The sequence below is a fragment of the Strix aluco genome, chromosome 8 (genome assembly GCF_031877795.1).
Source record: "Strix aluco isolate bStrAlu1 chromosome 8, bStrAlu1.hap1, whole genome shotgun sequence".
Taxonomy (NCBI): Eukaryota; Metazoa; Chordata; class Aves; order Strigiformes; family Strigidae; genus Strix; species Strix aluco.
Window position 1 is genome coordinate 10,141,532 of NC_133938.1, and position 16,384 is coordinate 10,157,915.

Here is a 16,384-nt window from a genome sequence, read left to right on the forward strand (position 1 = left end):
ACCCATTTTGTGATAAACCTTTACGCAAAATGTGAACTTATTTTAAAATAAGCCTGGCATCCTCTCAGTTTCTTTTATAAAGAATATTATGCTGTGTCAATCTCCTTTAAGAACACAGGCTTGAGTACAGCACGTAGGCATGTGCTGCAAAGCAGCAGAACAGCATTCAGGCAATCAGCTGGTGATTGAGCAAGGAACCATGAGAAATCAAGACAAAAAGCATCTCCAACAGCAGCTGCGCGATACATTTGTGTTTCCAAGTCCACTTCAAGTCCCCTTTCTTTCACAGATGTGCCAAATGAATTGTAACTGCACAACTACACAAACAGAGTAACTTGATAAACCTATATAATCAAGAAAATGTACTAATTCCACAGGCATTTGCCTGATCTTATCCTGTGCCTAACAGGGTCTTCAGAACTTCAGTTTTGATGGTGAAAACTGAACTTTTATATACATACCTGCATGTATGCAGCCACACATTAGGTGGTGCATACCTAGGCATTAGGTATCTAACGCTAATATACACTTTATATAAATATATATATGAAAAAGATCCCTTGTGACAGATAACTCTAAGCCAAGCACTCATATTAAGCCACAGAACAAAGTTTATTGGATCTCCTCAAATTCTTTGTACAGTTTCGCTGCTAAACGGACAAAACACATTGGCATATTGCCTTTAATCTTTATTTCAATTATAAGTCCAACTTGAAAGAATTGGTAACACATTTAATGGCATCTTCAATAAATAAAATGACAAAAAAAAAATCTAGTCTTTGCACAGACACGTTACAATCCACTCCAAATTCAATATTGCCAAAACATTGTTTTTTTTCTAAAAACTTGCTCCAGAGGGTTTTTTTGTTTCAGCACTTCAATACACAGAAAAGTATATGATGAGAGAAAACAGATACTCTATTCTGAACAGAACTTGTAAAAAACAGTAACTTAGAAACAAAAGATAATTAAATCTCTCTAATTAGATTAAAGAATCCTGTTTGAAGTCTTTTTGGAAAAACCCTGATTCTAACCTTCATATCAAAACATGCAGTTTCACTGGATCCTATCCTATGTCAGCATACTTATACAGTAAGAATTAAATTCCATGATTTCTATTTTTTTTAAGGGGAAATTCATAAAGCGAAAGCATTAGCCTCCCACACTCACAGAAGTAGTCATGGTCCATATATTGTGCAGTAGTAAACAGCTATTTGCGCTCAGTCCATTGTTTGAACTCCTACCATACTGGAAAAGATACTGTAGTTTATTCTTTGTCTCTGTACCCATCTCTTCCCCAGTCCGGCAGCCTCAAGAACCTCAGCGAGACGAGAATTCATGCAAATACAAATCTGTCTGCACAGATCAGATTGCAGGATGAGGACCAACACGTCTGATTCTAATTAGAAGCCAGGCTTAATTTAAAGCTTTTCCTAAATAAAGTCATCAGTAAAGAAAAGCTGAACCCCAAGAACTCCAAATTGCAATTCCCTGTAATTTGCAATACCTATTAGCACAGCACAAACCCATTACAGTGTCAGTTAATGTAGGAAGAACCACTCTATCACTAAAATTAGTTAAAACACTCATCTTCAAGCCTTCTGGAGCCTTCTTCACTGAAAGCTTAGGGCATGCAAGGAATGCATAGTTGGGCCCCCACAGACCTATGTATACTATGTAGGGGAAAGAAAGGGTTACTTTAAACAAAAGGCAGAATTACACCACATCTGTGCAAACATTTAAACCAGTTTGTTTCAACTAGTTATCTGCTTATCCCAACTATTGCCGCTGACTGTACTTGGCTAATTCAAGAGAACGTGATGAAGCAGGACCAAATTTGTTTAAGGGAATGGAACTTTTTTCTGAAGGTATCTTCCCCTCAGCTGACCACATCATAACAAAAGTGCAATAATTTACAATCTTTTCAAACAAACAGCTAGTAAAATGATACAATTTTAGGGAAACAAATTCACTAGTTTAACCATAAAAATATTTCCCCAGGTAACAAACCTTAAAGCATTCAGTAACACAGTATTTCAATAATAATAATACAGAAAATCCCTTCCACTTGTTACAAAAGACAGAACTGTTAGAAGATTTTGCTTATTGTACACTATTTAAGAGTTTTGCCATCTTGTGAAGACCATGCTGTAATTAAGAATATCATTTAAAATAATTGAGTATGGGAATACTGACCTGACTTTGAAATTATATTCTTAACCTTTTGCAAATGAAGACAAGGTAAAGCCCTGGGTCACGTCATCCAGGTACTCAAGAACTTACAAGACAGTTTACATCCAGAGTCATAAGAAAGCACCACTTCCCATAAAGTACTTTGTAAGTCTACCGCTGAACAATTTTATGAGAACTGGTAAAACAGATTCTCGTACTAACTGTAGCTTGACTTACAGAATTCAGGTTTGGGGATACCAGGGAACTTTGTGACAAAATTATACCCTGAAAAAATATCTGCTAAATTTGGTCCAAGCATCAAGAAAACAAACAAGGGCACATGGGTCCCTCATCGCTTAATGCTGCTGTTTAGTTGATCCTTAAAAAAATAAATAAATAGGTTTATGGCAATAAGGAATAAGAAGGGCTGCCCATGATAGGTACAGAACTGAGAGAATAAATAGTCTCTTCAGAGAGATGTTTTAACTGTGGTTTTGCCATGTGAGTAACTGAACTTGTACTAATAGAGAACCCTGAAATTTGTATACTATAGCCACAAGGAATTATTTCCTATTTAAAAAACAGATCCATTTGTAATTAACTGCTTTTCCAATCATCATTAGATATGTGAAAAACAATAAAAAAATACTTTAAAACAATTACAAAGAGTGGACTGCAGTAGCAGCTATTCAAGCAAGATTCAAGCACAAGTTTAAATGAACTTTCAAGCTGGGAATTAGCCTTCTTTGTCGAAAATGTGTACAACTTTTTCAAAAACCTAAAAAGAGAGAGAATATGAATTTTATGAAGTGTTAGTTACTTCAAATTAAACCAGCACACACAATAATTTACAGTATTTTAAAAAATGTATAATTTTTCTCAGAACATTCACAATAATTAATAGTGAAATTGGCATCAATTTTGGGGAACTGAGCAGTAGAGCAATACTACTTCAGAAAAGCAAAAGCTCATGAAAAAGACAAGACACTGTTAAACACAGAAACACTGAAAGTGTGTTTAGTCCAGCTCATGTTCAAGCAGAACTAATTGATTTCTTAGAGTTATTCACATCTTAATCAGGTCTTCAGGAGTCAAAACAGGGGTTCCACAACCTCCCTCAGTAACACACATCAGTGCTTAATTAGCACACTAACCACACATACACACATCTCACAGAAGAGTGCCAAAAATATGTACCCTGCCACTGTCATCCTCATGGTTTTTTGGCCTATATACTTACTTCATCAACAGATTTAGAGGCATCCACTTTTCTGACTTTTCCCATTCTCTCATACAAATCTATTATAGGCTTAGTAGACTGTAGATATGTATGAATTCTAGGAGAAAGCACAAGGGGAAAAAGCATTACACAGTAAAATATAAACAGCAGGGAACTGAAAAGTTTTGAAGACAGTACCTCTTTTCCAGACTCTCCCGATTATCATCACTCCTACCACTGCTCTTGCCTCTTTCAAGACAGCGGCCAATACATATCTACAAAAAACATTAAAAGGATGATCACAAACCAAGAACACAAGGTGCTATCTTGAAAGCAGGAACAAAACAAAAATCCTGAAAAATCTAAATAGGCCTGACACACAAAATGCCATCCAGATCTGGTGGATGTAACCAAAATTCACATGGGAAGTTAGATTCTTCCAGAGAAAAAGGATGATAGCTTTACACTTCATCCGTTTATTAAAATGGGGGCTCTTAACATGGGATTGGGGTCAGTGGAAGTAAAAGCAACATCAAGCTCTGTGGTTCAACTGGGTCTCCAACTTGAAACATTTAAAGAAGAAAACTACCTGATTTTCAAGGATGTGTTCAGACTTTCTGAATAGCAGCATGTCAAATTAGACTACTAATATATGCCTGCACTGAAATAAAGTCACTGTATGTTCTCCCAAGAATTCTGTAAGGCTACATACTAAGTTATTGTAAGTTAAAATGTTCTTACTTGACATTGCTATAATAAAGACTTAAAAATCAAAATCTGAGTAAAAACTGAAGAACTAACCATAGTTAAAAGCCGCCCAATGAAATAAGTTTTGAAACAAAGTTACGTAAGCAACACTGACACATGTGAACTTCATGAATACATTTATTCTACTCATGCAAGAGGACAATGGTTAAAAATTATTTTTTCCTATAAAGTACACCCATATTTTTAAAAAATGCAGAAGATAATGTAGGCACTGTTGTCTATTTTTAATCTAGTAAAAAAAATTAGAACCCCAATATTAACACCCCACCAAGTGAAAAAGTTAATTTAATCTTATTTAACTTTTTAAATAGAAAAAAATAACCCCTCACTTGTTGTCATGGTTTAACCCCAGCCAGCAACTAAGCACCGTGCAGCTGCTTGCTCACTTCTCCCCCTTCCCTGTGGGATGGGGAGGAGAATCGAAAAAAAGTAAAACTTGTGGGTTGAGAATACGAACAGTTTAGTAACTAAAATAAAACCTAATAATAACAATAATAAAATATAATAATAGTAGTAATGAAAAGGAATATAACAAAAAGAGAGAATAAAACCCAAGACAACTGATGCACAATGCACTTGCCCACCACCCGCTGGCTGATGTCCGAGCAGCGATCTGCCCCTCCCAGCCAACTCCCCCCAGTTTATACACTGAGCATGACGTTCTGTGGTATGGAATGGCTCATTCAGGTCTGCTGTCCTGGCCATGCTCCCTCTAAGCTTCTGGTGCACCTGCTCTCTGGCAGAGCATGGGAAACTGAAAAATCCTTAACTTAGGATAAGCACTACTTAGCAACAACTAAAGCACCAGAGTGTTATCAACATTATTCTCACACTAAATCCAAAACACAGCAGTGTACCAGCTACTAGGAAGAATATTAACTCTGTCCCAGCCAAAACGAAGTCACTTGTTCATCGAGATTAAAAAATAATTGCAATTAATTAAAAAAAAAAAGAAAGAAGTAACAAAATTTCCCAGGAAGTTGGGGAAAAGGGTAGAAAGTCAGCTTAAGGTGCTGAGATTCTCCTATCAGCTTTTATGCCTCAAGGGCACTGACATATTAAAAAGACAGCATATCATGGCACTTGTTATATGAATATAATATATCACTGTCAAAATGCCCCTGTAATCTAATGACTTCCTGAATAAAACGTTGATTACCGGCTGTCCTACAGCACAGCTCATAACTATGAAAATAAAGTCTGCTGCTGCCAGCTGTTTAGAATTAAAGCAGACATTGCTGTGAAGTTCATTTTGGACTAAACAACAGTTACTAAGAGTAAACAGAGCAATGTTTTCCAAAAATTAACCAAATAATCTTGTATAGTGTATTTAAAGTTTTTATAATTTTTCTTTAAGAATGCAATTGCCTGGAGTACTTCTTCAACACTGGGTGTTGGTTAAAGAAAAGCTCAACATGACCCTGCAATGTGCGCTCTCAGCCCAGAAAGCCAACTGTACCCTGGGCTGCATCAAGAGAAACACGACCAGCAGGTCGAGAGAGGTGATTCTCCCCCTCTGGTGCGCTCTCATGAGACCCTCCCTGCAGTGCTGTGTCCAGCTCTGGGACCCCCAAATAAGAAGGACATGGACCTGCTCCAGCAGGTCCAGAGGAGGCCACAAAGATGATCAGGGGGCTGGAACGTCTCCCCTGTGAGGACAGGCTGAGAGAGTTGGGGGTGTTCAGCCTAGAGAAGAGAAGGCTCCAGGGAGACCTTAGAGCAGCCTCACAGTACTTAAAGGGGCTACAGGAAAGATGGGGAGGGACTCTTGATCAGGGCATGTAGGGATAGGATGAGGGGTGACAGTTTTAAACTGAAAGAGGGTAGATTTAGATTTGATAGAAGGAAGAAATTCTTTACTCTGAGGGTGGTGAGACACTGGAACAGGCTGCCCAGAGAAGCTGTGGCTGCCCCCTCCCTGGAAGGGTTCAAGGCCAGGCTGGACGGGGCTTTGGGTAACCTGGTCTAGTAGAAGGGGGCAAGGGGGGTGGAACTGGGTGATCTTTAAGGTTCCTTCCAATCCAGACCGTTCTACAATTCTATGATTATAATTTATTCACACATGATTATACCAAGCGCAATTACCTGCCTCCTATTTCAAAAACATGCAGTTTTTCATCTGTAAAAAACAAGTTGCCAAAAAATCCTTGAAGCACAAACCGTTTTCCTTCTATTCTTACACTAGCCCATTCACTACCTGACAGAGTTTTATTGTTCTTCTTGAATGATTCTCACAATATAGCAAGAACAGAAGTTACAGAATAACACCCTCCATTACCTCATTGTCACAATCAAAAAAGAGAACAAAAGAAACATCCGCCTTTCCATCCATAGTTTTATTCCAGCCTTGAAGGTTATCTTCATTCCTGGGAAATCCATCAATCAAGAACTTGTTCTTCTGGGAATTGGCAGCCATTGTTTGATCCATAGCCTGATAAAAGAGAATTTAATTAATGATCTCTGCACATACAACCATTTATCTACTTATTAAATTACCCCCAAAATGTTGATATGGTAACTTGAGAAGCATTTGTTTTAGGATTATTGCAGATTTACAAAATGTACTTTTGTTTCATCTTCAATGCATGCTAATTAATTCACTGATGCACCATTACAACCTTCCTTCAAACTGAATCCACTATTTCATAAAGCTCAGTCTCATAACACACAATCCCAGCTTTAAAGATACTGGAAAAGTATAACACAAAGTGCTGTTACACTATAAGATGCCAAAACATCCCTGATCTAGAGTTAATTCTAATGGAAAAACTCCAGATTGAGTGCCATGAGCAACAGAAGTCTTCTGTCTTAAAAGAGATACTCTGGTTGTTTTCCTGGACATCTAAGTCTGGAACTTTTCATTCCACAGGAACATTAGCAGGTGTTCTTCTCCTTCACCTGGCTATCTATTTTGATAAAATTTACAGAAACTTAGTACCTTTAAGGCCTCTACCCTCCGGTGAAATATGACTGAGCTGACCAAGAGGTCCAAAAGCTAGTTAAGGGAAATAAGAAATACAGAGTTTCACTGATTTCCCTAGAGCTACTAATAAAATAAAAATAATCCATTTTCACAGATCCCCAGGTATCAGAGGCCACCACCTACTGCCCTCCAACCAGCCAGAAAGAAACATGAGTAATTGCTAAGAGAAGCCCAGTATGCGATGCACACCTACGTGTCTGCCATTTCACACTACTCACACCAGAGGAAAGGCAATTCTTCCAGAATACAGCCACTGCTTTGTTGCTTAGTCTGCAAGAGTGAACCAGCAAGGAAATAGCCCTTTCCTTACCCTCTTCAGCAAGCTGATTGTTATTTCAACTGGTACAATTTCCCCCTCCTTAATGTAGTTCTCAATGAGTTCTCCATACTGTGAGCCTGGCCTTTTTCGTTCATCTCGAAGGAGGTCACCAGCAGAAAGGTGCGTGTAGCCATATTTCTGAAATGTGCAAAACAAACAGGCATAGACTCCCTTGAATTAGTACACATGCAAAGTTAACATCAGTCAACAGCGTCAACGACATTTATCTTCGCATTACAACAGAAAAATACAGGGAATAGCATCTTGCTAGTGACAGGTGTCTTCCATCTTCAGTGTGTAATCTGACAATACAGCACACTCTGTATGCACAGAAAGCACAGCAGTAGAGAGATTCTTGGGCAAAATGCTCAACAGCGCTTTGGTCAGGCATTCGTGTACTGTTTTCAAAGGTAATTTTGTTATGTTTGGAAACCAGACAGTCTCAAGTCCCCGAGGTGCTTCCTGAAATGTTACACTGTGCAATGAGACATTTAACAGTCACCAAATTAGATACAAGCTATACCCCATCCTAACAGTTCAACTACTTAAAACCTGTAAGTGGTTATCAGTTACTGGGTCAAGTCTCGATTTACAAAGCGAAAAAGTTGAGGTAGTGCCTTTCCTTGCTATGTATATGCAACAGGTTTGTAATTTTATCTAATTACCTATTTAAAGAAAAGCACGTGAGGTGATTCCAAGTCCTCTGGAGCCGAAGGAATGTTTCAAGCACAGCACGAGTCAGAAATCCTTGTGGTTCTGGCACCAACTTCCTCCTCTACCTTGGTCAAATCACTTACAACTCTGCATCTAACACTGCAGCCTCACAAACAGTCCTGTACATGCACTCCTCCAAATCCAGCCCTGCATGCCTGCCCCGGCTACCTCCTTCCCTGGGACGAACAGGATAAACTCATGACAAACTCAGAGGGCAGCCTCTGGGGCAAACTAGTGCCTTCTCGTAAGGATGATGTGGCAGATGAAGGTAAACAACTACACTGGTGCCACCCTGTGTCACGCCATGTACAGTAAACAGAGCGCAGAGAGATCAGGTCCAAATCTACCAATTTGATACCAGTATGCAGGAAAACAGCAAACACCATTACTCTTTTCTTTCACCTCAAGCTACATTTAAAAAAAGTTGCTAATGCAAAATACCAATGAAAAGTATTTATCACACTTGAATTTCTCAAGCATTTACCATCATAAATAGACACCTAGTGCAAACATACAAATATACTCTTACCAAAGAGAAATGCATTGTTATAAAGGAAATTACAAGCACAAAATAATAATTTTCTCAGCTCATTTAACACAAGAAAACTAACCAAGTGTACTATGCTCCCTGACCAAATATAGTCCATAAAAACAGGCAATAAAGACATGTCCTTGGTGATTAACTAAGCTAGCTATACATCCAAACCAGAATACACCTATACATACTCAGCCTAAAGTTTTTACACAAAACAAAAGCAGCAGCAAAAAATTTCAGGGTTATCAGCTTGGCTGCAGCAACGTCCAAGGCAAATTTCAAAAAAGGTGTCTGAGCAGCATAATAATGTGACTACACACTTTTTAAGGCTGTGAACTTGAGATTTAAAAACTTGGCTACTGGACTAAGTACAACAGAAATATTACACAACCCACTAAGTGACTTTAAAAACATTTCAGTTGCTTTCCAATTTCACCCACAAAAGCGTGGAAAGTTAGTTCTGCCATAGTCATAATTTAAGAAGGGATATAATTACCTAAATCTCCAAAACTCTACACAGCTGTCAAAAAAAAAAGGAAGCAAGATTTTGCTCTAAATAACTGTGAAGAAAAATCTCCACAGACATCCTCTATAAGCTCACTGTACTCCTGCTTTAATGTGCATTGCATTTGGATATGCCTATTTAATTGCAAATCTAAATACTAACTATGAACTACAGAAGCCATAAACCAGAATAAATCTTTTCTTATAAGCAAGAAACCTTACTCTGCTGTACCCTAAATTAACATGTAGTTCTTCTTGCTAAAGTTAAAGAATTATGATATTTTTAACATCAGGTTTCTACAAAGGAGAAAACAGGAGGAAAATATAATCCCTTCGGTTTTAGAGGATTACCAAACCATTTAATTTTCCTTGGCATTTCCCTTTTCATGCATGAAAACAAAATTGAGTCAGACAATTTTTGGAATTCTCTGTCTTTTGCAACAGCAAGCTAAAATAGTTTTCAATGGCTGAACAGGAAAGTAAAAGATAGAAGTGTTTTAAAGTGCTGTTGTATAAACAGACTTGTTTTAAATAATAGTAAATTTTATTCTAGAGTAACCTTCAGAAAGGATTAACCAGGCAATAAGAAAAACAAACCTCTCCTTCAGGGGCAAAACATCTATTTGTTAACTGTACTGAGTCAAGAGCCAAAGAAAACATGTCGGTTTAAACAATGCAAACAAGCATGGAGAAAGGCTTGGCTGCTGCTCCATACACAGAGGGCTTCAGAGATGCGGTGCTCACGCTACTCTTGCCAGTTTTAATCAATGCATACAGGGCACAAAGTTTTCTTTCATCTTAGGCGAGATAAACCCTCAGCAAGCGTCCTGAATTGGAGAAAATCGTCACATCCCCAAAAGCTCACAAAAGAGACTGTGATGTAACGGCACAAAAACCGGGGCAAAACACTCTCGTGTCTTGCCAAGGTTTGCCTTGTGCCAGCATGACTCTCCAGCAGTGCCAAGTACATCTTGATGCAATCCCCAGAACATGACTTGCTGCAACTGCTGCCTACTTCTTCTCCCCCGAAATCAACAAGGGAACAGGACTGTGGCTGCCAAACAATGAAAAAGCAGTTTTTCCAGTTCTTGAAGAATGCATATATGCTAGATTCATAATGTCAAACTGAAAGGAAGACTTGACATAGAAACTAGGTAAAAAAAAATTTCCAAATACTTGGATGCCAAGGACCTAGAATCTGGACAGATTTTTAGATTACAGAGAAGGAAAAAAAAATATAGAATTAACTATTTTAAAACTTATTTCAGAGATAATGTTTTCTGCTATGCTAGTGGGCTGGCCTGCTGTTCTATAATAAGATAAAAAGATTAAATCAGTAAGTTGCTATTACACAAGTTCTCATTATTTTTAAAACTATTTTTATATTTAGAGCCATAATCCAAATCTCTTCCAAAAATTAACTGTGAATGAAAGACAAAAATCAGCTGTTTTCAGCACCTCTGTAGACATCTTTCTCCTTTGCTTTCAAAAAAAAAAAAAAGAAAAAAAAAAATCACAGTGACGTGGAAAGCAAGCTCAAGTTTCCATCAATCCCACCATAGAGGCGTTACTCTGAACAGCACTTAGCAGTACTGCATAGAGCAGAGCAGAACATTGCTTGCTTGTTTTTGTCTCACAGCGGCCTGGCAAATCAGTCCCCATTCAGCAGGACAAACCAGGACATGCAAGCTGTATGCTCCACATCTCCAAATTACAAGCCGAGCCTGCAGCTTCCGTGAGATGCCCTTCTCTCCCCTGTCCTATAGCCACTTCTAGCTTTCTTCTGTCAGCCAGGACTTGCAACTTCAACTCTGCAGACAGAACATGTTTTGTTTTCAGTAAATACAATAAAATAGATGAATACAACTGAAAATACATGAGCCATATCTGTGTCACACTTGAATAAGGCAGAGTCTGCCCTACCAATCTTCTCACGGCAGTGGAAAAGGATCAGCAGTGTGCAGCAGCTGCTGCTGGGATTCCTTACATGGCCAGCTTTCGGAGGGCACAAGGTTTATATCTGATTCAGCCCTGTGTGGTCCAGCAACGCATCTCTCCGCTAAACACACAGCTTGAGATTTCCTTAAGAGAGCAGAAGCCAAGAAAAAGCAAGAGAAACACAAACTACTACTTTGACCTTGACTGCTATCTTGGCTTATCATTGTTACTCTGAAAATGAAAGCCACGGGGCTTAAGATCTAAACAAATAAAATACAAACTTTTATTGCCCTAGTTCCGACCTGTCATCTCTTGGGCAACCTTAATAAACAATCAAAATTTGCCACGTACACCATTCAAGAACTAGTTAAAATTAAAATAGAATCGTGTAAAGCCTGCAGCCTATTTTTTTTTAACCTAAAAAGCTTTTGTCTGTCCTATTAGCAATTAGCACATGGAATTAGAACTTTGGGGTATAAACTATAGACCTTCTGTCTGCTTATGCCAATAAAAAAAAATTGAAGACATTTTCTTAGTTTGAAATACGTTCTTGCCTCTGGGGGAGGAAAAGCAAACAAAAAAACACATTAGCAAAACAAAATGCACAAAGGAGATCCCACTGACAGTGCTCCCAGGGAAGGGGGGGGCAAACAGAGCATCCCAGTGCTTCAGGAACACTGAGCTCAATAAAAGGCACCCAGTAGGTTTGAGAAAGTCCAAAATTCAATGCCCAGTGTTCTGCAAAATGGAAACATATAGGGACAAATCTTCAGGGGGTAGATTCAAACGATCACTCACCATGTTTTAAAAAAAGCTCCAAAGTTCAGAAATATAAACTTGCATTCCAAAAAATAACTATGACAACTTAAGGCTAAGTAGAATACTAATACTTGGCACTCTTGAAAGAGATTTCATAAGCTGAATTTAAAGCAAACAATTTTAAAAACGTTTTTATTTCAAGGAAGTTAACACTGTCTCTCAGTGGACTTTCAGAAGACAATTAACAGACGACAGCAAAACCTAAATTCACTGCTACTTTCAGGAGTGTTTCTGATACAATGAGTTCTTCTTTGCATTGTTTTCATCACCCTAGGAAATCTGCTTATCATATATCCCAAAGCAACTTAACAGCTTTTTCCATTTGGATATTAACTCATGGTCTTATAAAAGGGGAAGGCCCAGCATCTCACCTTGTGGAATTAATTTTACATTTAACCACAAACATACAGGATAGGGCTGCGGTGGAGGTGAATTATATTTTAGGGTCACAGAGAAGGATGTCTTGCATACCCCAAATCCCTGCAGAATCACCTCGCCAAAACAAACAAAAATACATCCCCAATCTTGCTTGGAATAAAGACAAATGATTTAGTTATTATTCTTCCCACCAACAAAAACGCTTTGCATTTCAGGTAAAGATTGTAAGGATTTAAAATTTAAGTACCTGAAAGCATATTCTATGCAGATTTGAAGAACGTATTTTTTTCCCTGACTTTACCATAGCCATTTTGTAAGCAAAGTTCAGAAGTCAGCAAAAAACCACATTCATTTTGTCCTACACACACATAATAATCTCACAGTCACGGAAGATACAAACACTGTGGGAACCATGAACGGTTATTTCAAGAACCTGCACTCAAATGACATCATTCAACTACCTGCTCAAATATTCTGCCTTGCACGACAGCTATGCAACAGTCCCAGATGATGGCCAGCTCCACCTAACAGAGCTGTGGAAGCTTTCAGGAGTTAATCTGCAGGGCTGGAAGCAAGAGGATAAGAATTTAAGAGGGAATTCTTCTTCATCCCTTCCTAAATAGGAAGAACCTGTCCAGAGCAGCAGTTCTGCTCCATGTGCATTTCGGTGACAATTCTGTGAGTTTGTGGATCATACACCAGTCTTCCCTCTGTATCAGAGAAAACCACCCTGGTTCAGCTGTTTCCTCCAACCTTATCTGCAAAGATAAAGAAACCTAATCGCTTACCTGCTGTTCCCTTTCATACACTGTGTCAATACCCATTTCCGCTTGTTATTGCGTCTTCTCTCTAAAAATTTCTTCATTTTGGTTCAAAATTGACATGAATACAGCCTTGACATGCCTTCTCCAGAATGAGGGACTCCAACACACACATATTGAGCAGTTACGATTTAGGCTAGTACTTAACAAATACCTATTTCGCCTACAACGTGTGACAGCCATCTCCCTTTTCTGGGAATGTAAAGCATAGTCAGCAAAATAATTACGACTCTTCTTTGAGGAATCGTTCCCAGGTAGTACATAATACCCCCTTCACTCTATAAAACACAGCTACCCTTGGTTTGTTAATAAAATCATTTAGTGCTAAAATCATACAAGATCTCACCTCAGCAAAGCAAGACTTCTTCCACATGTGATGTGCTCTGTCCCAAATCTCCGGTATGAATAGCAACGAAGAAGTATTTATAGCTCATACTGACTTTTTGTTCAGCACAAACTTCAGATTTACAGCAAGATACTGGATCAGATTAATTCCAAATGTAAACTAGTATTACTCAGTCCTTTTACAACAAGGATGAATAAGGTTTATTATTACTCAGCTACAGCCCCTTTTCTCTGTGGCAAGCTGCCAACAGGGTTTAAAATCCGAACAAAAATACACCTTCAACCTAAAGGCAGCATTGACAGCACACAGGCTATTCAACCACCTGCATCAGGGCCCCTCTGGGGAGCTGCCAGGGGCCAGGCCAAGGACGTGTGCTTAAGAAAGGTGCTGCTCTCCAGTACCTCTGCTGCATTTCATCCACATTTCCCTGTTCATGTCCCCTTTTTCTAAAGTTTTCCAGCAGGCTCGCATCAGTCCAACTCTCCCTTCAACAACCTCAGACCCTCTCTCCCTCAAAGTTTAGCCAGTGGCTCCTGTAGAGGTGTCCGAGCAAACAGGAAGGCTGTCCCCTGCAGTCAGTGGGTCCGAGTGCTTTCTGCTGTCAACCCACTGACTTCAATAAACTTCTTTCCATGCAGTGTACAGGATTAGCAGAATTAAAGCAAATTTACATTTATTAGTATTTGGACTTCCCTTTCCAGGCTTAGAAAAGAAAATAAATACAGTACAAGCAGTTAACTTTCTTCTTTCATTTTTAGCTGCAAATACAATTTGAGTAGCAATGACTCATTTGAACTCCTCATAATAAAGTGGTCTTTATCCAATTATATTAGCCTATCAAGACAAAGGCATTTATACTTCTAAACACAAGCCAGCAGCCACACAAGGTACTTCAGCCCTGAAGCTACGTTAATGGTTTGGAGAAAGCCATTAATGACAGACTACAAGATTCCCCTACAGTTTAAGCTCGTTTGTTTGCTACGTGCCAGGGGCAGAATTTGATCTCACCAAAATGGCTTTATGAGCACTGTGAACCTTTCATTCCACAATTTAATTTAATGAATGAGCCAGTTTGAATGAGAGTCTGTAATTTGAGGTTAAAATCCTTCAGAACTGAAGTCATAACGGCATTTTTCAGTCTGGACCAAATTCACATACACATAACTTAGTTATACAACACTGAGGACTGGGATATAATGGCAGCATGGATAAACTGTAACAGCACTGCCAGGGCATCACCAGAATAGAGGACACACAAAACATGCCTGTGCCAGGAGTTGCAGAGTGTTTTTCCACCAGTGGTTTCAGAAACATAGGCCTTGCTACAGTTCCTAGTCATTTCTTTCAGTGTGGGTATGGATAAACTTTGATCCTACATGGCTTTCAATATGAAAAATATATACAACTGCTCAAAGGAAAAAAAGCTGTTTCAAATCCAACATACAGTTTAGAAGCATTCAGCCTTAACTGCTTCTGTAATTATCCACCTGAATACAGTGCAATTATCCCTGCAGGTTTTGGTTTTTAAAAGGACAGTACTACACCATGTAGCATTCACTGTTCTTTCTTAAGATACTTGTTCTATCTCAAAGGGCTGTAAAAAACGTATTTAAAAAACTGAAAATGTGAAAAATACAGCAGAAAGTCTTCTCAACCTCTACTGTTGATTTTAAGCTCTTTGAAAAGTGAGAACAAGACTAATCACCTATGGGGTCAGGACATCGTTTGACCCCTATCATAGAACAAAATTTTAATACTATTTTTAACATTTTACTTTCACAACTTACAGAGGTGGCACCGGGTCAGAAAGTCAACACCCTGCAATGTCTACCGTACCACCTCTTACGTTTACGGGACAAGCTTCAGATGACATGGCCCTTGATCCCACATGTGTGAAGTCAATACATTCCCAACCACTGTAAACCACCTCCCCTCCACTCCCAGGCCACAAAACCAGCAGCCTGAGGCGAGGCATGTGGGTGGCAGCCCCACAGTCACCAACGTGGCCACGCAGAGGTGTTCGGAGCCACCCACACGGGCTGGGCTGCAAGACCGGCGTGACAAGCCACCATCGCCCAGGCAGTCGGGGACTTCTTGCGAGCCACTACCCTGTCCCTCCGCCAAGGCGCGGGGTGACCGGTGCTCCTGCCCAGGGTGGATGCCAACAGACCCCACCGGTGGAGTGAAATCCTGAGGGGGGTCAGGGAAGGAAAGTCAGGAGAAGGAAAAAGGCCAGCCCCTTGCTAGGCTGCCTGACAGGGGCTGGAAGGGGAATGGAGGGTCTGGAGTGGGGGCGGCCCCCCCCCGCTTCACCAGCTAACGGGGACTGTAGGTCAATTATTTTTATTTTATCGCCTTCAAGGGGCTGGGGGCGGATCTAGACTAGGCAAGAGCCCAGACCGCAAGGGAGATGCGGGGCCCGCCGCCAGGCGAAGAGGAACACCCTCTCCCAAGCGACACCCCCAGAGAAGAGGCACGGACCCCCCGGGGGGGGGGGGCCTACAACCCCCAGCGTGCCCCGCGCCCGCAGAGCCCCCCGCAGCCCGCCGGGACGCGTAGTCCCGCACCCCCCCACACCACCCCCCCCTCCCCCAGCTCCGGCGGCGGGTCCGCTGCCCTCACCTCCACGATGCGAGCGCACTGCGTCCCCTTGCCCGCCCCGGGCCCGCCGAGGACGAAGACGACGACGGGCTTCATGAGGAGAAGGAGGCGGCGGCGGAGCAGCAGCAGGACAGCGGCGGCGGGGCGGCGGCCAGGGGGCGGCCGTGGAGCGGGCGGGGAGCGGCGGGCACCGAGGCCAGGGCTGGGGCTGGGGCTGAGACAGAGCTGCCGCCGCGCACCCGCTGCTGAGCTGTCCCCGCCGAGGGA

The 16,384-nt window shown here is 40.5% G+C and overlaps 1 protein-coding gene across 1 annotated transcript; it reads right to left on the reverse strand.

Moving 5' to 3' along the window:
• Positions 1-593: 593 nt before the first annotated feature.
• Positions 594-16,381, reverse strand: CMPK1 (cytidine/uridine monophosphate kinase 1). Its single transcript, XM_074832097.1, has 6 exons — positions 16,139-16,381; positions 7,453-7,599; positions 6,438-6,590; positions 3,590-3,666; positions 3,413-3,509; positions 594-2,950 (listed from the first exon to the last, which is right to left on the reverse strand). Exons 1-6 carry the CDS (start codon positions 16,211-16,213, stop codon positions 2,909-2,911), a joined length of 591 nt encoding a protein of 196 aa, XP_074688198.1. The 5' UTR covers positions 16,214-16,381; the 3' UTR covers positions 594-2,908.
• Between the last annotated feature and the right edge of the window lie 3 nt (positions 16,382-16,384).

What these genes read in the sequence shown, in the direction of transcription:
- CMPK1 (XM_074832097.1), bottom strand. Translation starts at nt 16,213, where the DNA reads ATGAAGCCCGTCGTCGTCTTCGTCCTCGGCGGGCCCGGGGCGGGCAAG. An exon ending in AGTGCGCTCGCATCGTGGAG is followed by an intron (nt 7,600 to 16,138) that starts GTGAGGGCAGCG and finishes TGCACATTTCAG; the next exon opens with AAATATGGCTACACGCACCT. An exon ending in TTTTTGATTGTGACAATGAG is followed by an intron (nt 3,667 to 6,437) that starts GTAATGGAGGGT and finishes TGTTTTTTGTAG; the next exon opens with ATATGTATTGGCCGCTGTCT.